A 23,601-nucleotide genomic window follows, 5' to 3' on the forward strand; every position below is an offset into this window, starting at 1 on the left:
CTACCTGCACATACAAAGAGGACACACTGCATGGGAAGACTAATTTTTATGGGGCAAAAAATTAATGAAAGACCATGGGATAAATCACTCTGTGGGCTGCATAAGCCAGGAAGACCAACTTCCTTCTCATGCAACAAGAGAACAATGATTCATCTACTGGCCTGTGGTTTTGTTTGTTCAAAGCAATAAACCAGCTTTTAAATAAGCCTCCATCTAAACCACTCCTGCATTTTTTTGGTGGGATGGTTGTTTGGGCATTTTTGTTAGATCAACATAGCCACACCACTATGACCTGTATTTTTAGGCAAACTAGAAAAATCAATTTAATGAAGATAATTTAAAATACAGCTATTGGTTGGCTCAGTGGATTTAGGAGAATTTCCAAACATGAAAAACAACCTGAAGCTGACCATAGGCCCTGGGAAGAGTTGTCTGTAAGAGCTTCAGTTTCCCTCACAGCACACTGACTAGACTGATGTGCCTGATGGCCAGGCAGCAATAGGCACAGAAACGTATGCTCACTCCAGGATACAGATATATGTAATGTCAATCTGACACTCATATTCAAAAATAAAAGCTTCCAACAGATTTTAGTACTTCCTAGAAACCTGACAGAAAACACTGCTGCTGCTTCAAGTTTCTGTATTTCCAGATCAAACCACTGAGCTCTGTAATTAGGTAGAAAGCTGTGTATCTTAGGGCCTTTGTGGAATTATTTTGTTACTGATCTGCTGCTTTATGAATGTCAGTATCTTAGAGTACATTTTAAAATTAAAGTCTCCTAATGTTTTTTTCCTTTTCCATTATTAAGACAATCTCCTTACTGTACTCCAAATTCAAGTACTGATTGTATCAAAAATGAGCAATTTTGCTTTCTGTAGATCCAGCAATGCCTGAATTCTTCAGGTAATACCCACATCAAGCCAGTCTGAAGCCCATGGAGGTCTCCTCATGAAGCAGACTCAGGAGGTGCTCAGCCCATAGCAGTGGTCCTTTCCCTGCTCAGATTCACAGCTGATACTCATCTACTGCATTCACATCAGCGACAAACACCAAAGTGGTGTTCTGGGGAAAGGTGAAGATAAAATGCAGAAGGAATTAAGGAAATTAATAGAATTATATCTGATCCTTTCTGAATTTAGTGATACTTCTGCTATTTCTATAAAAGCTTGTGGTTCAGTTTGCTAATTACTCAGAGCGCTTTTTGGTATGCCCACAAAACATCCATGTGCAGTGTTTACACATTTCACTGAAATGTTTCACATTTCACACATTACTGCTGTTTCACCTCTTAGATATTGATGCCAACTCACCAGTAACATTTTGCATAGTGGTCAAACCCACCCATTTATAATGGAGACCATTTTGGTATTTATTGCTAGCAGGCAGTAGAACTTATTTTCATGTCTCAAAACTCCCCAATTTTTTTCCAAATGCTTTCTTTAGGACACAGCCCCACCGTGTGGCCGTTCCACGAAGCAACACCGAGAGGAAAGCTGCTCATTAGAGCACGGACAGGTGCAAACACTTACCCACAATTTTCCTTATGTCCTCCTGCAACGCTAACATGAAATTCCAGTTTTAAATCCAACCACGACCACTGCAACCAGTGAAGACATTCCATTCCAAAATAGCCACAACCATAGGAAAAAGGTTTGCTTTGCCAAGATACTCATTTAAGGAGACCAAATCTTTGTGCAGTCTAATTTCCTGGTATTATGTGTTAAGGACAGGAAAGTTGAAACTACATTGCTGATCTTTCCACAGCACTTTCCAGAACTACACTGCAAGAATTTAACACTTGATTGTATAGGGAAAACAAACCAAGGCTTATAATTATAATATATTGGTAACAGTTTTTATGATGTTTAGATATAAAATCTTTCTAGCTACTGTAAAAAATATGTATTTAAATCTAATATTTTTCCTGATTAAATGCAAAAAGAGAACAGAAAATGATCTTACTTCTTTCTCCTTGTAAATTAAAGGTGGACTCTATGGGGAGTAGAAGCCAATACAGTTCTGCAACGAGAAAACAAATTCTGACACCCTCTTCATGGTTCTCACAGGGGAGATATCCCCTTGACTGGTCTTCATTTGCTTGAATCATAAAAACCAGAATAAATTTCGCAGGATATACAGAAGCGCCTGCATATTTTTGCAACAAGCAGTACATACACATATTAAACTCAAATATCTTGATTTGGATACTATTACACAAAAAAAAGGTTTTATACAGAGGGAACAAAAAGCAATTACAAAATTCCCCATCCTTTTATTTTTTCTGGTTTTACCTGGTAAGCTTGAGGCAAATTTATATGGATAAAACCAACATGTAGGGAACCTGCATATGCTCAAATAAAAGTATTATTTGATTTTGATTTGCTTTTGGCTTTGCTGTAACACAGGGATAGAAGTCAGGAAAAGGAAACACTGTTTTTTACTGTTGCACTCAAATTTAAATATTGTGCAAGGAATAAAGAGCTTGAACCTAGAGAGCACCAAATAACTTTCAATGTCATTGAACAATAAAAGTAATAATTAACAACTTATTCAGAGACTGTGGGGGGAAAAACCATAAACGAGGTATGAAAAAGTAGGGAATTATTTAGTTACAGTATTAGGATTTCCAAGCCGTTACATTTTTAAGGCAAAATCTTATAGTAACAAAACACATTACTAATGTGTACTAAAATAAGGTTATTTACTTAAAAATGATACATTGGACATAATCTGTGTACAGAACAAGCAATTCATGGTAAACTCAATAAGGCACCTTCTAAAGCAGATGCTGTACAAAATACATTAGTGTGTTACATTTTTAAAGTAGTATTCTACACTTCTGGCATATAACACACACAAGAGTGTGACCATTTGTCTTGTTCCACTCTTCTTTCATATTTTATTTACATCTTCTCCAGGTTAACTACAATGTTATTTATTTTTCTTGTATACAATATAGTACATTTCATTTTGGGCATGTCATGTTGGAGCACAAAAGTCACTACATGATGTGGGCTTCTATAATTGCATTAAACAGTAAAATATCACAAAGCAACAATTACATTAGATTTGTCAAAATACCAGAAGTAATGTGCCCTCTACTTCTGCTGTACAACCAAGGCTGAGCACCATGGTTCCATGAGGACTGGGCTGTGCAACACTGCCAGCTGCTTTTAGACATCACCCCTACTTGGGACAGAGACTGTGGGCACAGGATAAAGATTTAACTCAGAGGCACTGTCAGGAGAGGGAGCAAAGGCTAAATCATTCGAACATCTCACAGAAGATGAGCATGTAACTTCCCTTTAAAAATATCTGCAATAGCAAAAGAATGTTTATTAACTTTATATCTCTGCTCTTCAAACACTTTTAGACCATTAAAATACAGTCTGTTAAGACAGAGTAGTTGAAATGTATCCAAATTATTTGTTTTTTAAACACATTCAAATGGTCATTTAGATCAAGGTCTAAAATTTGATTCTAGACTATTATGGAGGTAAGTTAAAATATTAATTTTACATTTCATTCAAGACCTCAAAAAAGGTTAATAAAGAAAACAATTCATAAGAAATTATGGATATTGGGAAAACTGTTTCTTGAGGAAAAATTATATTAAGTAAAATTCAGAATAAACTCAGAATGTAAGCCAAATTTTCTCTATAGGAATACCACATTTCTGGTGGAATTTACAAGTTAACAGGAACACAAAAACGTTCCTTTTAGGTGCTGTAACAAATGAAGTGACTCCAATTATTTCCATATAAAATCACATGGAACAGGTTCAACAAACATAAAAATCCCTCCATTTGAGTGTTTAAGAACTTCCAAGGCACAGTCTTGGTATTCTCAAGGTATTTTCCACACAGTTGATTTTTGTATTAAAAAAAAAAAAAAAAACAAACAAAAAAACCTAACCACATTTGCCAGTTTTGGAGGATATTTTTTCAAATGACAAATGCTTAAAATTTTGACCTCCAAAAATGAGATTAATCATAGTCCAACAGAAGAATCTCATTACCCTCTCTGAACTTAAAAGGCTTCCTCTGAACACTACAGGATTGCATAAAGCAACTGCTTACCTTTGGAGTCTGCATTAATTATACTTAGTTAAGTAAAAATTAATGGGCTGGCTTAGAGCACATTTTTTCCCCCAAAAGATTAAGTATCAGTATAGACATTCTTTAGTGTTAATGTTTTGTTGAGTATCAGAATCAAGGCAGTTGCTGTTCAGCACAGCAAGAACTACACATGCATGATACATTTGAGTATGAACAGAGTAACTGAAGTGCTGATAAATTAGGTTTAAGGCAAAAAAGATTTTTTCCCTCTCAAAAAAATCATCTTTGCAGCAGTAGACTCCCTCTATGTTAAAAGTAAACTTGAAAATCAATTTAGGTCCTAAGGTGTCCAACCATCCTATTGCTGCCTTGCAATACTTAACAATGGAAAAGAAAATAAGTGAAAATGTACAAATTATTGAAATTCATACTTCCAAAAGGGGCTTCCTCAAGAGCTAGAAAAAATGAACTAAAAAAAATTCACAAAACATGTTTAGAGCAAATGATGATGTGGCAAATTCTAAAAGAAATGACACAATATTCTACATAGAATGGGGTTAATTTAGACAGATCTTCATGCTCTGAAAGTTTAAGCTAGCAGGGTACCTACATAAACATTTTTTTCCTTCTTATTGATAAAAATTCTAGAGAAGGAAAAACAAAAGCTTATCCCTTACTTTTTTTGGCTTATACCAAAAATTTTCCAACTACCTGTGCAAAAATTATGTGCGAAGACATGATTAACAATTTCAAAATCATCATAAATTTCTTGGCAATGGACGGAGAAACTTTTTTATTAAGAGCCCTTTATCATGAGGATTGTGGCACAATATCATAAATCTCTTGCTGTTTTCAAATAAGTTAAAGTTGACATACCTATGAACTTCTCAGCCAGAATACATATTAATACTTAAAGGCATTACTAAACAAAAGTAATGACTTTATTTAAAAAAAAAAAGTCCCTTGAAATAGCTAGTTTTCTATAAAATATGTAGAACTGTTAAATAAAGTCTGTACATCACAATAGAAAATAAAAATACTGCAATCTTTTGCCTGACCATTTACATTATGGGAACTACAGGATTAAAACAAAAAGGTAACATGCTAAAATGTTGTAATTGTACACAAATCACATTACTTTGTGTTACACTGCTTTGTATCAGTTGTATTTTCAAGGGAAATTTAAACACATCAAAACATTCTCTATGTAAATATTTTAAGACAACAAATAATCTGGCACAAATCAATCTGAAGTTTTAACAATTTCATCAATTCTGGTATTCTTAACCTTTTTCTTCAAATCTCAACTATGGCGTGTGTGTGTGCATATATCTAATTGTACAGATGTACCTAGGACTAGGTATTTATTGTTTATTTTTTTTTACACAAGCACAAAACACACTGTATAAATAATTTCCCTTTTTAAAGTTATCTAGAACAAGATTTACAGTACAAAATTATAGGCACTTAAATTATCAAATAGACTCAATGGTTCCAATACTGTGTGTTCAATCTTCAGACGATTCATGCTTTGAAGCTTCAACTTGAGTTATGGTACTATTTTCTAACTTCCAAGTAGAAGTGCCAAAGGAGTTATAAATCAATAATTCTACTTTACAGTAACCTCATGGAGGGTTCTGGCTTTTATACACCTTGTGTGGGTCAGTGGTGAAAATGGGGGAACTTCAGTTTCTCATGCAGGTTTAACAGTTGGCACAATAAAACCAAGTTTTACAATTGTGCTAACTTACTGTATCTTGATGATTTAATTTCAATGCTATTCCTCCCAAACTCAACTAGAACTTGCAACACCCACTGATTCACCTTGTCTCAAATCTTGACTTCCACTAAGTGGCCCACAGATGTGGCCTCCTGTGTCTACATCAGAGCAACCCAGCTCCAAATCTCCTGCACGCTGTGGATCTGATCTGCAACAGTTCACGTACTCACTTCTCCTGGTCTTGACCCTTTACTGCTTTCTCTGATCTTCAGAGCACCCAGAGCTTCCTGCCTTCCCTCTTTTGTGTCTGTAGACCAGACTTGCTCTCAAGCCTTTTAAAACTCACCTTCTGCCTAGTTTTGTCAAATGATGAAAGACCACATGGTAGAGCTGACAAATCCCTTCATGGGAAGACATTCAGAGCCTGACAGACACCTATCAGAGTCAGAGCAGGAAGGCAAGACATATCACCACATCACCAAGACACATCAGTCTTTCTGCTAAGATGTAAAGTACTCTATGGCAAAAATGCTGGTTGCATGTGGCACTATGAAAAAAATATGACATATATCAGGGATCCAATTACGAAGCTATCTCTAGACTGCAAGTGAGACGACCAAAGCAGCCTACATTTCTAGAAGAGATTGTTTCAAGCTCCTTACAGATTTAGGTAGCCATTTCTTAATTACTTAATGGTTCACATTTTTGCAGTTCTCCTTGAGACCAAATAAAAAACAGAAAATAAAAATTAAAACTGAGATTTCTGAAGAATAACTTAATGGCAAAAGATTCAGTAGCAAATCTCTGATTGTGGAGCCACAAAATGCATGGAGCCCTGACCATAAAACTTTGTTCATTTAAATGGTTTCTTATATATTCCAAATGACAGCAAAATAATCCTGGCACACACATAAAGGCATAAAGAACTGTTAAACTGAGTAGTATCACAAACAGATTAATAACCTACACGCTGTTTCACCAAAACTTGGTATGGATTGACTAGGTTTTATCAGGTAGAAGGCAAAAAAAAAAAAAGCTTATATTCTCCATCTCTGTTGAATCCATATAGCTTGTTAGGCTTTCACAGAAAGCACTGTAATCTGAACATTCAATTCAGTACCCAGAGTTTTACTGGAGACTCACTAAGTATGATTGAAGTCTCAATGCAGCTCAAACCAAAACAAAACGTGTATTTTCTCAAGGCTGTCCATATATGTAGCACGTAGTGTATAGAGGCTCTCAGCATCATGGTCTATGAAGTACTGAAAGATTTCATTAGCAGCCTGTAGAAGTGTGCTGAGAAAATATACTGAATCTCAGTTATTTCCTCTTCTCTGTTTTTATCTTCCTCACCCACGTCTGAGTGAAAAGATCTAGGGAGTCCAGCTTTGCTCTCCAAAGTCAATTTCCTATGTCAAATCTTTACATCTTGTGATTCCACCATCTTGGCAAGTGTCTTCTTGATCCTCAAGGCAGTGAGCCTTGAGGCAGGATTATGAGCCCAGCACTCAGACATCAACTTCAATATTGCTCTTAAACACTGCAGAAAAAACAAAGAAAAAACAAAGGCGTGCTATTGAAACAACTGCTACATCCAAAGTTATAATTCTGGTTCGCTGTCAAGCTCAAATTGTAGAACTTTCAAGTTCAAAAACATGCAACTTCCAAATTTTCTGCAAAATTGTTGGTAGAAAACTATTATAAAGAGATCTACTGAAGGAAAAAACCCCAAAACACCCCAAACCCGACATCCACATGCCAATCTTTCTTATCCCACCCCGTCACTGCCTAGTATTATGGTAGCTGGGACTAATGGAAATGTTGATTTTCCCAATGATGCATTACCAGAACTTCAAGAATAGTCGTACAAATATGGCAGCAACAAACAGAAATATCTCCACATATATGGCTGCAAAACCACAGAGAATTCTTTCAGGGAAATGAAGGTGGGACAACAGCTCTTTCAGTAGTCAAAAAAATAGGACAAAACTGGGAATTCATAGAAGTGAAGGACTTAGGGAAAAATGGATATGACATATTTAATTTGCTATGTGAAATAGTTGTGTCTCATTCACTGTGTTCAAGCTGTGGCCCTTTAAAAACACATATAAACGACAGTATTTTAGTTTTATCCCTAACTGTCCTGGGATGTAACAGGAATAAAGAAAAAAAAAGGAAGAGGAATTCCACAAAGGAACTGCTTTACCTTTAATGAAATATCTTATGCCACAAATCAATAAGCTGTATCTATTAAGACTAATAAAATGAATTAAAAATTATTTAAGTTTTAGCTCAAATTAAACTCTGAATATATTCCACTAACTAAAACACATGATGTCAAGTAGAGCAGTGTTCATATACTTGCACGCTGCTTAAGGCAATCTTCCCCTCAGATCACTGAAAAGATACATTAAAAAGTACAGTATTTTGAATTGATCTCAAGCATGTCTTTCTCCTATTATTGCTGTGAGGTTTTCAAAGTATCAGAATATGGGAATGCAGTCCTACTTTACAACATTTTAGTATATATGAAACTAAAATGCCACCCCATATTAATGAACAATTTTTCTCTGAGCACACTCACTTCATCGCTGTTCCACCTGTTGGATACCACTGGGCGCAGGCGTTTGACACACACCACTTCTCTCATGTCCTCATAGGATGGATCATTTGGCACCATGTCATAATATGGCAACTGGTACTCTTCAACAATACCTGGAGATCATTGTGAAAGATGAAGAACAATTAAAATAAATAAAAGTACATATCTCTTCTTGGATTTCTTTAGCTAGGAACAAAAACTAACTTTCTGCCATGCTGTTTCACTGTGGTAAAAATCTGAAAATTTCACTACAACAACAATTTAGCATAAAAGCTCCAATATTATGATTATTAACTTTAGTAGCTGTGATAATTCCTTGTAATGCCTTTGATTTTGATACCAAATGTTAGCTTTAGCTTTTTCTAATTTACTTCATGCTACAAAGAAGCACATAGATACATTTAAGATGGAAGAATACAGGTGAAGATGCATAAGGATACAAAAGAAGAGTAAAAGAAAAGCCAGGATGAGTCACAAAAATATTTGTCAGACTATTACTACTGCTTTTAAAGAATACAAGCCCAATGACACAGCAAGCTAATTATATTATTTCCTGGTGAAGCATTGCTAAAGTGAGGGAAGGGCCTGGTAGATTTTACACAGAATATTGCAAAGTTTACCTCCTGTGACACAGCGCCGAGCCATTTCCCAGATGATCAGCCCAAAACTGTAGATGTCAGCCATGATGTATGGCTGGAAATGGTTTTTATTCAGGCTTTCATCCAGGACTTCAGGAGCCATGTAACGTTTCGTTCCCACTCTGGTGTTCAAGGGAACGTCAACTTCATTGGTGTCACTAGATGAAAACATTAGCAAGTTACTGAACTGTGGACTGTTACAAGGTATGAAATCCTGTATGGCACAGCCACTAAAAAGACAAGTCTCTATCTCCATAGAACTTAAACTAATAAAAGTATTTAATAATATTATTAAAGTATCACATCTTCAATTAAGTTTCAACTACCTATATGCTGTTCAATTTTTCTATGAAGAATTTACATGATTGCAATTACTATGAAAGGCTAGTTTTGAATAAAAAAGTTAGTGTCCATTTCCTCTACAAAATGGACCCTATATTCCTTTTATTTTCCATAAGGGTATTTTCATTGTTTCTTAACAACCTATTTTTACTGTGATGTTTACCAGCTTTCAAGAACTACATTTTACCCTCAAAACTGGAAAAAAATCCCTGAAAGCAAACAACCAAATTATTCCATCTGCCTTTTCAAACTGGGTATCTGGTGCATTAAATAAAAAAATGACATGAAAGTTCTCCCATGACAGAGGATTTGTTACCTGTTAAACTTGACTGCAAGACCCAAGTCTGCAATGCAGCAGGTTCCATTTTTCTTTATCAAGATGTTTTTACTCTTCAGGTCCCTGTGTGCAATTGCAGGCTTGCCTTGTGTCCCATAGATTTCTGTGTGCAGGTGGCACAGGCCACACGCAGCAGAATAGGCCAGTTTGAGCAGAGCCCTGTTGTCCAGAGTAGTGCACTTCAGAAAATCATACAATGATCCATTTTCATGGTAATCCGTGATCAAGTAAAGCTGTGTCCAGGAGCCAGTGCCTTTAATATCTGCTGCTATGAAACCTATGAAATGTATAAACAAAGTTACTATTTATTTGTACATAAAATTTTTGTGTAGTAGATTTAGTGCTAATTCCTAAAGCTGTATTTTCTTGTACTGTAGCAGAAAACACATGTTGTCCTTATGAAAACTAATCATGCAGAACCTCTGATTCTAACTGTATGTGAGGTTACCAGTCCAGCCTTCCAGCAAAGAGACTGCAGACATATTTCCAACCAAAAGCAGCAAAATTCTACACTTTGAGTAACATTTCATTAGAGCATAATAAGGGAATAACCCATCTGGTGATTCCACAGAAGCTGCCTTAGACCCCTAAAGCCACCCAGTAAGAGCTCCTCCTGCACCCTGCAGCAGCTGAGCAATGTTCTGCTGCCTTACCGAGGATGTTTTCGTGTCTCATGAGAACAGTCTGGTAAATCTCTGTTTCTCTGAACCAGCTGGCTTCTTCTGTGGTGAAAAACACTTTGACTGCCACTTTTTCACCCCTCCATTTGCCCATCCACACTTCACCATATCGTCCTTTTCCAACTTGCCTCACCATCTGAATTTGTTTGGCAATAGTGCGCTGAACCTAAGGAAGAAAAAAAAAAATTTGGACTCATTATTGCTGCCTCCAAGGTATTAAAAAAACCCCAAAAGATTCAAGTCATCTTAACTTCTAACTGAAGGGTATGTTCTCTTGCATTTTATTTCTGATTTATAAATAGTCATCTGTCTCACTGGCTGATTTTTATGCCAGAATTATAGAGGATGGTGAATGAACAAAATTATGAATAATTATCACAAAAGGTTTGAGTTGGAAAGGACCTTAAAGATCATCTACTTCCAATTCCTCTGTCATGGGTGGGGACACCTTCCACTAGAACAGGTTGCTTAAATCCCCATCCAGACTGGACTTGAACACTGCCAGGGATGGAGCATGCACAGCTTCTGTGACGGCCTGTTCCAGTGCCTCAACATCCTCAGTGAAGAATTTCTTTCTAATATCCCATCTAAACCTACTCTCAGTTTAAAGCCATTTCCCCTTGTCCTGTGCCTACATGCCCTTGTAAGAAGTCCCTCTCTGGCTTTTCTATTTTAATGGTCAGTGGATACTAAGCAAGTAAAATCACGGAGTTGACTCAATTTGATACCTATATTAGCCATTTCTTGTATTTTTATCCTAATAGCTGTAGGCTCTAAAGTTTCTTTGAATTCTGCTGATGCCAAAAGATTTTTTTAACATATCTGACACTTAATTTTAATTAACTATGTGAGAATGGGCATTAGAACATGTTCAGTTTGTACTTCACCTTCATCATAATGGCATATAAAATAATTAGCATTTCGTATGAACAAACAGCTTTGTTCTAGGCATTAGATCCAAACCAAACTTTGTATGTGATGGAGAGAAATTCAGTGAAGAAAGATCTCAAGTGTATGACTAACCAACAGTGGCAGTCCTGATCCACTCCCAGAACTCTGTGACTGGTCAATAAGGTCTTTTAATGACTCCCCAGCTGGAATAAATGCTTCATCTTGTTCCAGGTCACGATTATAACAGTGCCTCTTTGCCATCGACTTACAGTAATGTCTGCAAAAGTAACACAAGCTAAGATGAACTCCAAAACACTCAAAATATGTAACAAACTCATCTAGGAAATGAGCTATTTAAATATTCACACTTTCTCAAAAGAAAAAACAGAGAAGCAGATGTTACTGTATTTTTTCTTTTCCTGAAATGTAACTTATATAGCTTTCTAATGTAAAGAAGCTTTTGTAATGCATGTACAGGTTTGTCAGCTGATTATCAGTGAGGGGGAAACCCACCATTTTTAATACTCAACTCTCAGCCAGAGTTACCAGCACAACATTGCTGATTTTGGGTTAAATGAACAGACAGAACCTTGAACCACAGCAGCTGAGGCTGACACAAGCCTTGGAAACTTCTAGAACAGTGATCCCCTCCAGCACAGGGCTGGTGCTAACAGAAGCACCTGAATGAACTGCCTTAGCTCAGCTAGACAATTACTTAGTTTTGAAACTCAGCAGAAAATCTCAGAAGCAGATGAAATTTAGCTATTAAAAGTGACTGAAGACCCAAAAGCATAATGACCACGATGATACCCCTGTTAACCAGCTGCTTTAGCATTGAAGTTATGTGTAGCTTGCAAAACTGTAAATACTTTGTACCCAGAGGAAAGGATCAAACTCACTTAAATTCTCTGCTGTGAACATTTCATTTTACCTAGTGATGGAAACTGCTACCCACAGAAATGTGAAATTAGGTTATAACTGTTTCCAATCTACGTATGATTATAACTGACTACATTAGCAAAATAACTGTTCTGTTTACGCTGATTTGCAAAATTAAAAATGTTTCCAGTAAAGAAAGTGCTTTCTTACTTGTAACAAAAGCAGCTAAGTAAGATGACCATGACAATTATGCAGACTGCCATAGAAATCAACACTGCCATCCAACGAATGCTGCCATCAAAAAGTCCATCTATTTGACAAAAAAAGGAAAAAAAAAAGGAAGAAAAAATAGAAAGGAAAAAAAGAGAGTTTCCAAAGTCTATTAATGAAACATATATTGTAAACAGTTTATTTAGGTATGGTTTCATATATTGTGTATCAAAGTATTTATACCACAAAAGCAAAGATAAATTCATTTGGATGACAAAAAAAAAAAAATTCAGCTTGAGATTTGGGAGTTGTTGGTTTTGGTTGACTCTTGCTAGCTTGTTAGAAAAGAAATAAAGGATTTAGAGCAGTAAGATTCTGAGAAGATATAAAGCAACAGTTAGACCAGTACAACTTGCCTAGCAATGAATGAGTAAGCACATGAAAACAAACTATTTTCACTGGGAACAACAGAAAGAAGAGAATGAATTTGCAATGAAGAGGTGTTAACAAGGTCTGAATAGTTTTTTATGATGGCATTCATAATGGTAAAAGCACAGCAGAGATTAAGAAAAACATTTTAAAAAGAGATCAGACTGTGGAAACAGAATAAAAACAGACGATCGCATGCAGTCAAGACATGAATGCACTAAGAACAAGAACAAAAATGCCACGAGTGACTGATTGAGGAAAAGATTAACTTGAAAGTGGCAAAAAAGGAAAACTGAAAACAGAAAACGAAGAGAAGTACAGATCTTCATATAAAAATTACTGAGTAAGGGAAAACCCAGATTTGTGCAATTCTGTAATTACATTTTCCCTTATTTCTATTGTTGATCAAGAACAGAACTTAAACAGCACCTCTTAGCAGTGTGAACATAAGGAGGTGCTTACCTGTACTATCAAGAGGGGGCAATGTTGGTTGCAAATCCTGATTGCAGAAATCAGTGCGGCAGCACTCAATCGTTCGGCGCAGCTGCGCTTTAGGTGAGTCCTGTTGAAGGAGAATTTCATGAACACTCAGATTTTAAAGCTAAAACAGGGACAGGAGATACTACAGCTACAACACAGCACAGACTAAAAGTGTAAGCTATTTTATTTAAAAGGCACTTCAACCACACCATTTAATGTATGAGATCATTCTGCAGTTGCAGACAGATAGCATCTAATCTCTGACCCTATACTGGATCTTGCATGTTTTTATATTTCATGAGATGTTTTGCAATTGTTGCACAGAAATAGATGGTTTTTACTTAAGTGGCCATTTAACATATGGGAAAAGTCTTGAGCTTAGTCAAAACCAGTTAACCATATGTCAAATAAATACTGCTCTTAAAACAAAAAAAAGGAGTGGCACAAAAATGAAATAGAAGTATGGCTCTGGTATAAATCTCATTTTTTCACCTTGCACTGGAAGTCTGAACCTTCATACTTCATGCAGCCAGAAGCAAGTGTGGGTTCTCCATGTTCATCCTCCTCAATGATAGCAAAGCAATGCCCATTAGTTCTGCAAGAAACATATCACGTGTGCTTTACCAGCATGTTCGTCATTTAATATTCAGCATTAGTTGACCATGAACCCATTAAGAATTCCAGAATGGAAACTTCTAGAAAAATTCTTTAATACAGGGGATACCATCCAATTTGAGAATAAAAGACCTCCACAATATTCTCAAATAGAACACTACACGGATGCCTTCTCACAAATATTCATTAATTCTCTCAACACAGATACTAAGGAAAACAAATTTAGAAATAATTTTGTTTGCCAAAAATCTATTTACACTCATTCAAAGAAATGCAGATGTGGAAAGCATAATGCCATAAGGTACCCTGCACGTAGACACTGTGTGTTTTTAACTGATAGATTTATTATCAGCATAATGGCCTATCAGTTGCTAGGTCAGACAAAAATTAGTAAGGCATATACACACTGCACACACTAGAGGGCATTAAAAAGTAATAAAAATACTAAGAGGCTTGAAAGACAAAATACTGGAACATTTTCTCAGTTTAAAACTGTTTGTAAGTTACTGCCTGTGTTTACATTAAAAAAGAGAGCAGTGTTTATTCTACCTCCTTGGGTTCCACAGAAACTGCCAAGTGACACCTCAGAGAAACTGAAACCTATGTTAAAGTGAAGACTCAAAGTACAGGAGCAAGTAATATGTTTTCAACTTTGTATATTAATTCCTAAGGAAGAAAACAGAAGGGCCTTGAACATGGAATTGCAAATGGAGAGAAAAAAAAAAAAGGAAAAACAAGGACGTTTCAGAACATGAAAAAACCCACCTTAAGCAAGCACATAACCTATGCATGAGTCTGTTAGGATTCTTATACCTATCAAAGATAAAACTTCCCTCCTGTCTCTACATGTCCACGGGCTTTTCTTTATTTTCTCCTGCCTTTCTTTCATAGCCAGTAACTGCTGAACATGTAACAAGAAGAATTCTCAGTAAATGTTGTTTACACTACCTTTTTGACTACTAGGTGAAGAAATAAGCAAACAGGTGGTCATGTCAGAAGGCTTAGATTTGGGTCACTTAATACTTCCCCAGCTATAAAATACCACGGGGTTACTTAAAACCTCTGCCCTTCAAAGCAGTTGCTCGGCTTAAAATGACCAGTTGTAAATTGTTCTAAGGTGTGGTGAAAACAGAGATGACCATGGGGTTTCAGCACCCACAGAATGTAATCAATTGTGGTCAGATCACCTCAGAGAACCTTGGTCAGCCTCCAGAAGCAGTATGCTCTCTCAAAATCCAAAATTATATTCTTCAAAGAGCCTCTCTATCCTGAATGCAACACTTACATGCATGTGTTGTTAATAGCATCATCTGGACAATGTCCTGAGCAGTAGCATTTAAGAAAAGGTAAGGTGTCCTCTGGAGCAAGTGTTACTCCATTTGCTTGTTTCTTTTGGTCAGAATTTGTCTTCATTCCTGTACCATGAAGCATGCTGTCTGGCTTTTGACCTGGACACAAAAAATACAACAAAAAAAAAAAAAGTTTGCATCTCTTTGACAACTGCTCAGGAGTTTTATAGGCAAAACATGACAACAACAGTTATATTTATAAGTCAAGTATACAAGACAATCTCCTCCCCCAAGATTATAGTAGAAATCTGAGTTAATAATTTTATTCTAGAAATACCCAGCTGACATATTGTGTCCCTTAACAGCAGATCTTTTAACCATATATAATCAATATAAACAGAAAGATAATTTCTCTTTTCGAGGTAGGGCAGGAAAGCAGTGGTGTAACTGGTTAGAATTTTCTGAAGAAAGTTTCTCTCATTCATGTGTTCAGAAAACCAAAATGCTGACGGCTTGATAACCACAACAAGAATAATTTTATGCATGACTGAACATACTTAATATGCAATTTTCTAATTTTCTGAAGTAATTTTTTATAGATTCACAGTCTCATGGAAGAGCAGTAATAACTCCAAAATCTCTTGGTTTTTTTGATCTCTGTATGCATTAGTACTTCAAAACACAGCTAAAGTAAATCTCGTTTGCAAATTAAATTTCAGTAAATGACACTAACATCCATCCAAACGAGCTTTCACAGAATAGAAACAGGGCTGCATCATGTCTCAAGTAGCCCTCAGTTTCTCAGCAGTAGCAGAGTTAAACATTATTCTTTCTTGATCATATTATTCAAGTGGTTTTGTGAATTTAGGCATTCAGAAGAAAAGATCCATTTTCTTCTTAGTGAAGAACATGCAGAACAAAAACGATGAACACTGTCTGCCTCATTGGGAATATGCTATGTGATTACTGTATCAGATGAGAACATCTCTGCCCATCTCCTTCAGCTTTATCATACACAATTTTAATCTCTTTCTGTCCACCACCTTGGCTCTAAATCCTCAAGGTATGAAGCAAATACAGAGAGAAGAGCTGTGAACAAACTATCACTTGCACTGACACAGATTACAGCAAGGTTCTGTGTGAGGCTCAGTGTTGGCAAGATAAGCCAGCAGCCAGCCAGGGCCAGCAGAAGCTTTTACAAATTCAGTTATTCATAAATAAGTCACAATAGGTCACAATAAAAATTTCAGTTTTTCTAAGGAAAAGAAACCTGACCAGGAAACTCAAAGTGTCTTCAAACAGATTCTTGAGCTTCCTGTCAAACCTAGCAAACATGAATTGCAGAGTGATGAGAAGATTAGTGTCCTCTTGTACCTTGCTTGAAATATGTCCAGAAAAACTTGATTAAAACCTCGTGCAGACAGAGCCCACTGCATCACTCTGCTGTAACATCCACTGTGTCATTCAGACAAGTGCCAATTAAACACTTGTGAAGCTTGATCCTACTGTACTGAAAATAGCACACTTGCAGATTTCCTCATCTGGTTAATAAAGCACACCTAGTGCACTGTCCAATGCAGCAAAGTAATGCAACTGCGCTTCTTCTGGACACAACTAAGAGACTATCCTGAGAAATACACCATTTACCCAAACACTGACATCACAGAGCAGTGCTTTATTTAATATGTAGTCTTCAAAGAGTATTTCAGTAATGCCCAAGTTAAATAGTCCTGATCTATTCACAAGAATACAGACTGTTCACAAGAAACAAGATCCAGTGCTAGAGTAACAGTAGGTTACTTAGTTGTTTCTGATTTAACCAAGAGGAATCCTGCACAACTGAAACAGCTCCTCCATCCATCCCCCTCTCTTTCTACATATTTCTTCCCAGCATAAATTGAAAGGTAATTTTAATATTTTGCTAGAGACATTACAAAACATTCAGTATTCACATCTAAGAGATCCTTACCTGCTCAGAGAACAGGTAATTCTACTTAATATTTAAAGCAAAAGCCACTGTACAAAAGCATACGTACAAATACTGTCTTTCTGACTTTGTTGAATGAATACAGTATTTTTCACAATTGATGTTATAAATCCCTCATCTTCAGGAACATTCCACATGTTAAAAATCTTTATGGTACTTTATGATCAGTGTTTTACAGTCACTCATCCATTTTCCTACCCTGATCATTCATCAAAAACATTGCACTGAAGGCAATGTTTTTTCAGTTTATATTAGATGAGCAATTCAAGGAACCCTTAAAGCATGGCTTCTCCTAGCTCAGAACAGAAAGAACAACATTTTTGTGCATGTCTGGCATCTTTTAAAGCAGCATAATTCTCTGTAAACTAACACTGAAGCATGACTACAGGTACACCAACCTTTTATACTAAAAGTGACATGAAATACATTTTCCCTCTTCATTTATTAAGATGGATTGCATTACAAGATTTATGAAAAGCACATCCTACATAAAATCCAAAACAGATAACTGTGTTCTCAAAGAAATAGCATCTTTGTATTTTGTTCAGTTTCTATAGGCAAAGATTTTTATTCAAAGCAAGAACAGACTACAATTTCATTATTTTTGTAATGTAAAACTCCACAGTAGCCTGCTTTCATCTTACAGGTAATACCTGAAATGCACAAAGAAAGGAGGGGGGGAAAATCATTTCACTCTTACATTTTTACTTCCTAAAGACTGTAAGCAGAACTCTTCTTAGACAGAAGTTTGAGTACCCAGGGAAGAGAACAGGAAAATTCTGAGGAAGTTTGGGATTACTTCACAAAAGAGTTTTTAACTGCCTCCACCTAGGATACGTAACTGTATCCTTTACTGCAGTACTGCAATTCATCCTCAGCACTTCAAGACTCATTAGTGCCCATCTGAAAGTTGCCAGGTATGGGGATGGGAGCCAAGCATGGAAAGACTTGGCTTCCATCCACCTGGGATGTTAAGAGGGCAAATGAAGGCCCTGAACTCACAGGATGCTTCATTGCTGCTCTTCCTGGCCAATAAATACCGAGTAAATGAACAAGAGAGAACTAAGGATAGGCCTAAAGAACATCTTGCTCCAAGGTTTATGTCCCCACCCCCAGAGCTCCAGCTCTCAGACATTCACACCTCTGCATCTTCCCCTGGGAACAGGACAGGCAAAGGGAGGATCGTGTTTTAGGATCTTGTGACACTACACTACTTGATGATGCAATTAATCTCTTCTTCTCCATGACACTTGCAGTTGTCACTCTGCAGTACAGCTAACAAACATACATACACAAATCTCACACAACCTTCAAAGGGGTAAGTGCAGTGTATTGTGCACTGAAATGCAGCACCCAGAGACCTCAGGCACAGCAAAACTTCCTTTCCACTATTTCCTAACCTCCACCTGCAAACTGAACAGAGCTCGTGAGGCAAAATAATACACATGATCAATAAATGAGCTATGACACACTGGTGAGCTTGTTCAAGATCCTAGATCACTTCCAGCCTGTTTATCCAGCTTTGAGAATGACAGTATCTTAGACTTCTAAACATACAAACTGCTCTGTAATGTGCATTTTACTGCATTACAAAGTTACAACATTCAACAAAATATCAGAGTAAGGGTGGAACATTCTCCTGACTTCACTGCAGTGTAAGACACGGATGAGAAAAAAGCTGATGGGACTTCAAGTTCTGATTTTGTCTTCTACTCTGCCCCATGATACACTGCATGCATTGTAGATTTCTACAAGTGTGAACAACTGTTACAGACAGGACAACACTTAAATGGTTTTCTGTTTAAAATTAAACTTTATATTAATAAAATAAATAAAAATCTCAAAAGCTAATAATAAAACAAATTGTTAAAACAGAACAACACCTTACAATGTATCATATCCAGCCTTTGATCAAAAATATAAATTATTCAAAGCGCTGCTTCTTCCAGTCACAGAAAATAACTTAAGACTATAAAATGTATTTCAAAGAAGCACAGGATATTAAAAATCTCACCAGGTTAGAAATTTAAGTCTACTTGAAAGCACGCTTCAAATATGAATATTAACATGGATAAATCTTAAAAATGTACTGTGCATGACACTGCAGTGTTACTAATCACTAAAACCCGAGTCAACCTGCTTGCAACTCAATGCCAGGATACAGATATGATTTCATTAAGTCTTCTGATCTAAGAAAAGATTTGTGTCACCCATAAAAACCAGCTCTATGAAATGCAGAGACAGCAGTTAGTGTAAGAAGACAAATACAAAAGCCTAACGATGCCTGTAATTTTTTACTTACTTGTATGCTCTCTTTCTCCACAAAGGAAGGTCCAATATGGCCTATAGCAGTCAAGTTGTTTGATAGCTTTCTGAGTTCATAATACAGGTGTTGCACATAAAAACATTTCTATTGCAGACTACATTAACTTTTAAAGGGATTTGTCCTAGCAAAAGCACGGTGCTAGAGGCATTTCTTTCTAGCTACTCTGATCCATGCTTGTAAACTCCAAGAAATTCAATATATAAGTAAGAAGAATCTTAGTCAGAAGAGCCCCTTCACCTGCCTCCCTGCTGGTGCTGCTGCCACCGGGCTCTTTCCATCAAAGATGAAAGTTGTACCAGAGCTCTGTATGTTAGACATGCCTTCCTTATGAAAAAGGCATACCTTGACATTTTTATGTGGTAGGTCTAAACTACTTTTTCTTGCTTTAAAATGCAAATACAGCAAAATCCCCCACTCCAGTAAACACATTTCACCTTCCTGCCTATCACAAACTTTAATAATGATTTAACATGTTCTGTTATGTGAATTAAATCTCAGTACAACTGATACAGCTTGAATACAATACCAGCACTTGCTCTTCAAAGACAAATTATTTTTTTTAAATCAGAAAAACTGTATGAGTGCAAAAAAAAGTATCTTCAATGCTTCTCCAAACTCTGTGTTTGGCATTGTAACCATAGTGCTTCCTATAGTGCTTTCTTATATATCAAGGCTGTGATCTCCAAAGACCAGGCATGTTAGAGGTAGCTCCATCTAGCAGAACTGGTTCCTAAAAATCACAGCATGTTCCCAGACTACAGAGGTTTAAAACCTTTCTCCTGTCCTTCCAGCTCTCCCAGGAGCTCCATCAGTGCTCAACACAGACAGGCAGCCCCTGCCTGCTCTGCTTCCCAGCCTGCAGTCCTCAGCCTCTGCTCTGCTTCCCTTCCCCAGAAGTCACTTCTGAAGACGGCTCTGTTCTTACGCACTCAATAGAAAAGCCAGAGACTTAAAAACTTTGTTCATTTTTCTTAAAAAGCACACTGCATTCTAATTTAAATTAAAAGGGGTTTTAAAGAATAAAGTTACTTAAAACTAAATGTGAAATTTTAATAAAGAAATAGATCAACCTTAAATAATCCCTTGGAAGAATTTTAATCAGACAAATTTATAAGAAAATGGTTTCTGCCCACGTTTTAAAGACAGATGCAACCATTAATTGGGAAAATCACCAATAAACAGAACTAGTGTTTTCAAATAATGAATCAGCTACTGACAACTGTAATTTCCTTTGATAGATTTTAGAATTTTGTTTCAGATTAGTTTATACATTCAAATTCAGTTAAGTACTTCACCTGAAATTGAGAAAGTGGATAAAGTTTTTAAAATATATCTTAATATATACCTTATCTATATCAAGTATTTGAATAAAAGTAATTAGAACAGTGAACTAAAATCAACAGGTTTTTTTTTACTTCACTAACAGTGGCAACTTTAAATCCATTTTAATATTTAATATTAATGCTAATTATTTTTAAATTTGACTTTTAATATATCTTTATGCATATCAAGTGGCATTAATACATTTTTAGTCAACTAATTTACAAGGATTAAAATACTGGTCTTCTGTGGTGTCTCTGAAGAATACATAAATGTGTGATGAACCACATGGGAAGTAAACTGCCAGCAATGAAGAATCAAATTTATGAGAACATGTCTAAGTAGATGTTAAGCACTTTATTACTGCTACATATATTGATCAGGCATGCTCATCAATGCACTATAACAACAAAGAAATACTCTACTTGGAAATAAAAGTAGATCTCTGCATGAAAACCCTGCACTTCTGGGAAGACAAAACCTGTTTAGTGCAGCCACAAAAGAAAACACCACAAAAGAGTGGCTGAAGCCCAAAATCTCTTGTCTTAGATCAGAAAAAGGAGGTGGAAGAAGATGCAGAGCAAGTCATAGACTTAAAGCTACTGCAAAAGTCTTCCACAGCAAGAAAGGAAATACAAAATGTTTTCATTGAAGAGGTTGCTATTAAATCTGGCCATCTGCAACCCAGGCTTATTTCTGACTATTTCTCAAAGTAAGTAAGGAAGTCTCAAAACTATAAAGTTATAACCCAAAGAGTAACCACTGTGTCCCTGTGCTGCAGAGTACCAACGTGAGAAACTGCAGCTATTCACCAGTAACGTCATGGAACTGCCTCTGGTTTCTGCTGTTACTGTAAGAATATTTTCACAGTAATCAACACATGCAGCCACTTGCTTTTTCAAGTTACCTGTTAAGGAATCTGGTATGTATGTATACATGCAGCTATACAGACACATTTGCTTTTATCATTCTCTCAGGCCTTGGTAAGCTCTGAAATTCCTAACATTCTGAAGAAGCCTCCAAAAAAACCCCAAGAGAGCAAACCATTAACCTGGATGCTAGACACTGAAAGTACACACACTGGTTTCTACTTTATCTGCTTTTCCTTCCTTTTTCTGTAAATCACACAAATTCTCTTCAATTCTTCCGAATGAATCTTTTTCTCCTCTGTTGATTGCTTTATGATGCATTTTTCCAACACCCTGCATATATTTTCCTTGTTGAAACTACTTTTTCAATGGCTTAAACTTTTCACTTTTGATTGTCTCTTTCCTATAAAAATTTCAAATGCTTTATGACTATGATCTTAATTCTTTCCTCCCCCATGAATCTAGGGAAAAGCAGAGAGACTTGACTGGTTTTTTCCTCACCACCCCTGGAAACCAAGCATATTTTGTACATTTGAAGAAAAGCCCTTAGGCAACTTGCAAAGAACTAACAACATTTCAATAAGCTCAACTTTTCCATGGCTTTCAGAACTCTCTCAGTATTGATCTGAAAGTCAGGAAAATTTCTAAGATAAAGAAATTTCTTCTTTTGAAACTGAAAAATAATCTTCAGTCTTTAAACTTAATTTATCTGTATTACTTACTGTAAGTTATGTACTGAACTGTTATTAATCACCATGAACATGGAAGAAATTAATGTAATTTAATTTTAAGCCACTAGAAGACTTGTATATTTGTATTATTATTTCTATTTGAATCTAGAGAGGGAAAAAAACCCCTTCAATTGCTATTGCTTATTATTAAAATGCTAAATATTGGCTAATGCAGAGGAGTAACCATGACTTCAGCAAAAAGAACAAAGCATATTTCTCCCAGCCTCCTCGAGGCAACAAGGGAAGAAGTGGTCTCTTCCACCAGAAGCAGCAAGACTGCTTGAATACAAACAGAAGAAGCTCCACAGCAGAACATTATGTCTGAGTGTTTTAGAGCAGAAGAGACCTCTGGAAGTCACCAGGTACCACCACCTGGTCAAAGCAGGATCAACTTCTCCATCAGACCAGGTCGTTCAGTCATTGCAGTAAAGTTCTGACTACCTCTAAGGATGAATATTGCACTACTTCCCCAGGCAGCCTGTTCTAATACTTAACCACATTCAGTCAAAATTTCTTTCCTAATTTCTCAATGAAATTTTCTTCAGGTTTCTCCCATAACCTAATCTAAGCACCTTACAGCTTCCTGCCAATATTTGTAAATCTACTACAGACTTCAAGTACACCTCAAATGAGGTTATTTCTGTCCAGGCAGATGTATCAAGCTCAGGCTTTGAAGAGACAGCTTTGCCATATCCTTTAATCTAATACTGCAGATTCCCACCAGAAACAAAACATAAAGATCAGCATTTGGGTACTTACCAGGCTTCCTCCTCTCCCCATTTTAATGGGTTCATTGAATTGTTATTCTTGTAAGTAAATATCTCACACAGTATCTCAAAATCAAGCACTAAGCAGTAATTGATCTAAGTATGGAACGATAATATAAACCCTTTTATACTCAAGTATTTAAACGGCAGTACCAAATTAGTTTTCTCTATTTTCTGAAAATATCTGGAAAGCTCTGTGTACTTAAACACAGGAGAGGTGCACAGCTGGGTCTCTTACACAGAGACCCAACCAGGGATGTATATTTTCAATTCAACCCAATTTGACAGAGGAGTTAAAGTTCTAATGATAACTGATCTCCAGAAGTTTTTTGATAGTTGGTGTATGGAAAGACAACAGACATACAAATGAGTATCTTCACTAACAGAAAACAAGGGTATCTGTGAGCAGTCCATAGCCTCACCTTGGC

General features: G+C 36.4%; 1 protein-coding gene across 2 annotated transcripts in view; it reads right to left on the minus strand.

Moving 5' to 3' along the window:
- Positions 1-2,395: 2,395 nt before the first annotated feature.
- BMPR1A (bone morphogenetic protein receptor type 1A) overlaps positions 2,396-23,601 on the minus strand; it is a 73,871-nt gene continuing 52,665 nt past the window's right edge. For both annotated transcript variants that reach the window (XM_064716386.1, XM_064716384.1), the window contains 10 exons: positions 15,170-15,332; positions 13,762-13,864; positions 13,252-13,351; positions 12,361-12,460; positions 11,404-11,548; positions 10,354-10,546; positions 9,680-9,977; positions 9,004-9,179; positions 8,366-8,496; positions 2,396-7,321 (listed from right to left, as the gene is read on the minus strand). In XM_064716386.1, the coding sequence (XP_064572456.1) occupies positions 7,196-7,321; positions 8,366-8,496; positions 9,004-9,179; positions 9,680-9,977; positions 10,354-10,546; positions 11,404-11,548; positions 12,361-12,460; positions 13,252-13,351; positions 13,762-13,864; positions 15,170-15,332 (1,535 nt within the window). In that variant the 3' untranslated portion in view covers positions 2,396-7,195. The remainder of the gene's footprint in view (positions 7,322-8,365; positions 8,497-9,003; positions 9,180-9,679; positions 9,978-10,353; positions 10,547-11,403; positions 11,549-12,360; positions 12,461-13,251; positions 13,352-13,761; positions 13,865-15,169; positions 15,333-23,601) is intronic.

The sequence above is a fragment of the Zonotrichia leucophrys genome, chromosome 6 (genome assembly GCF_028769735.1).
Source record: "Zonotrichia leucophrys gambelii isolate GWCS_2022_RI chromosome 6, RI_Zleu_2.0, whole genome shotgun sequence".
Lineage (NCBI taxonomy): Eukaryota > Metazoa > Chordata > Aves > Passeriformes > Passerellidae > Zonotrichia > Zonotrichia leucophrys.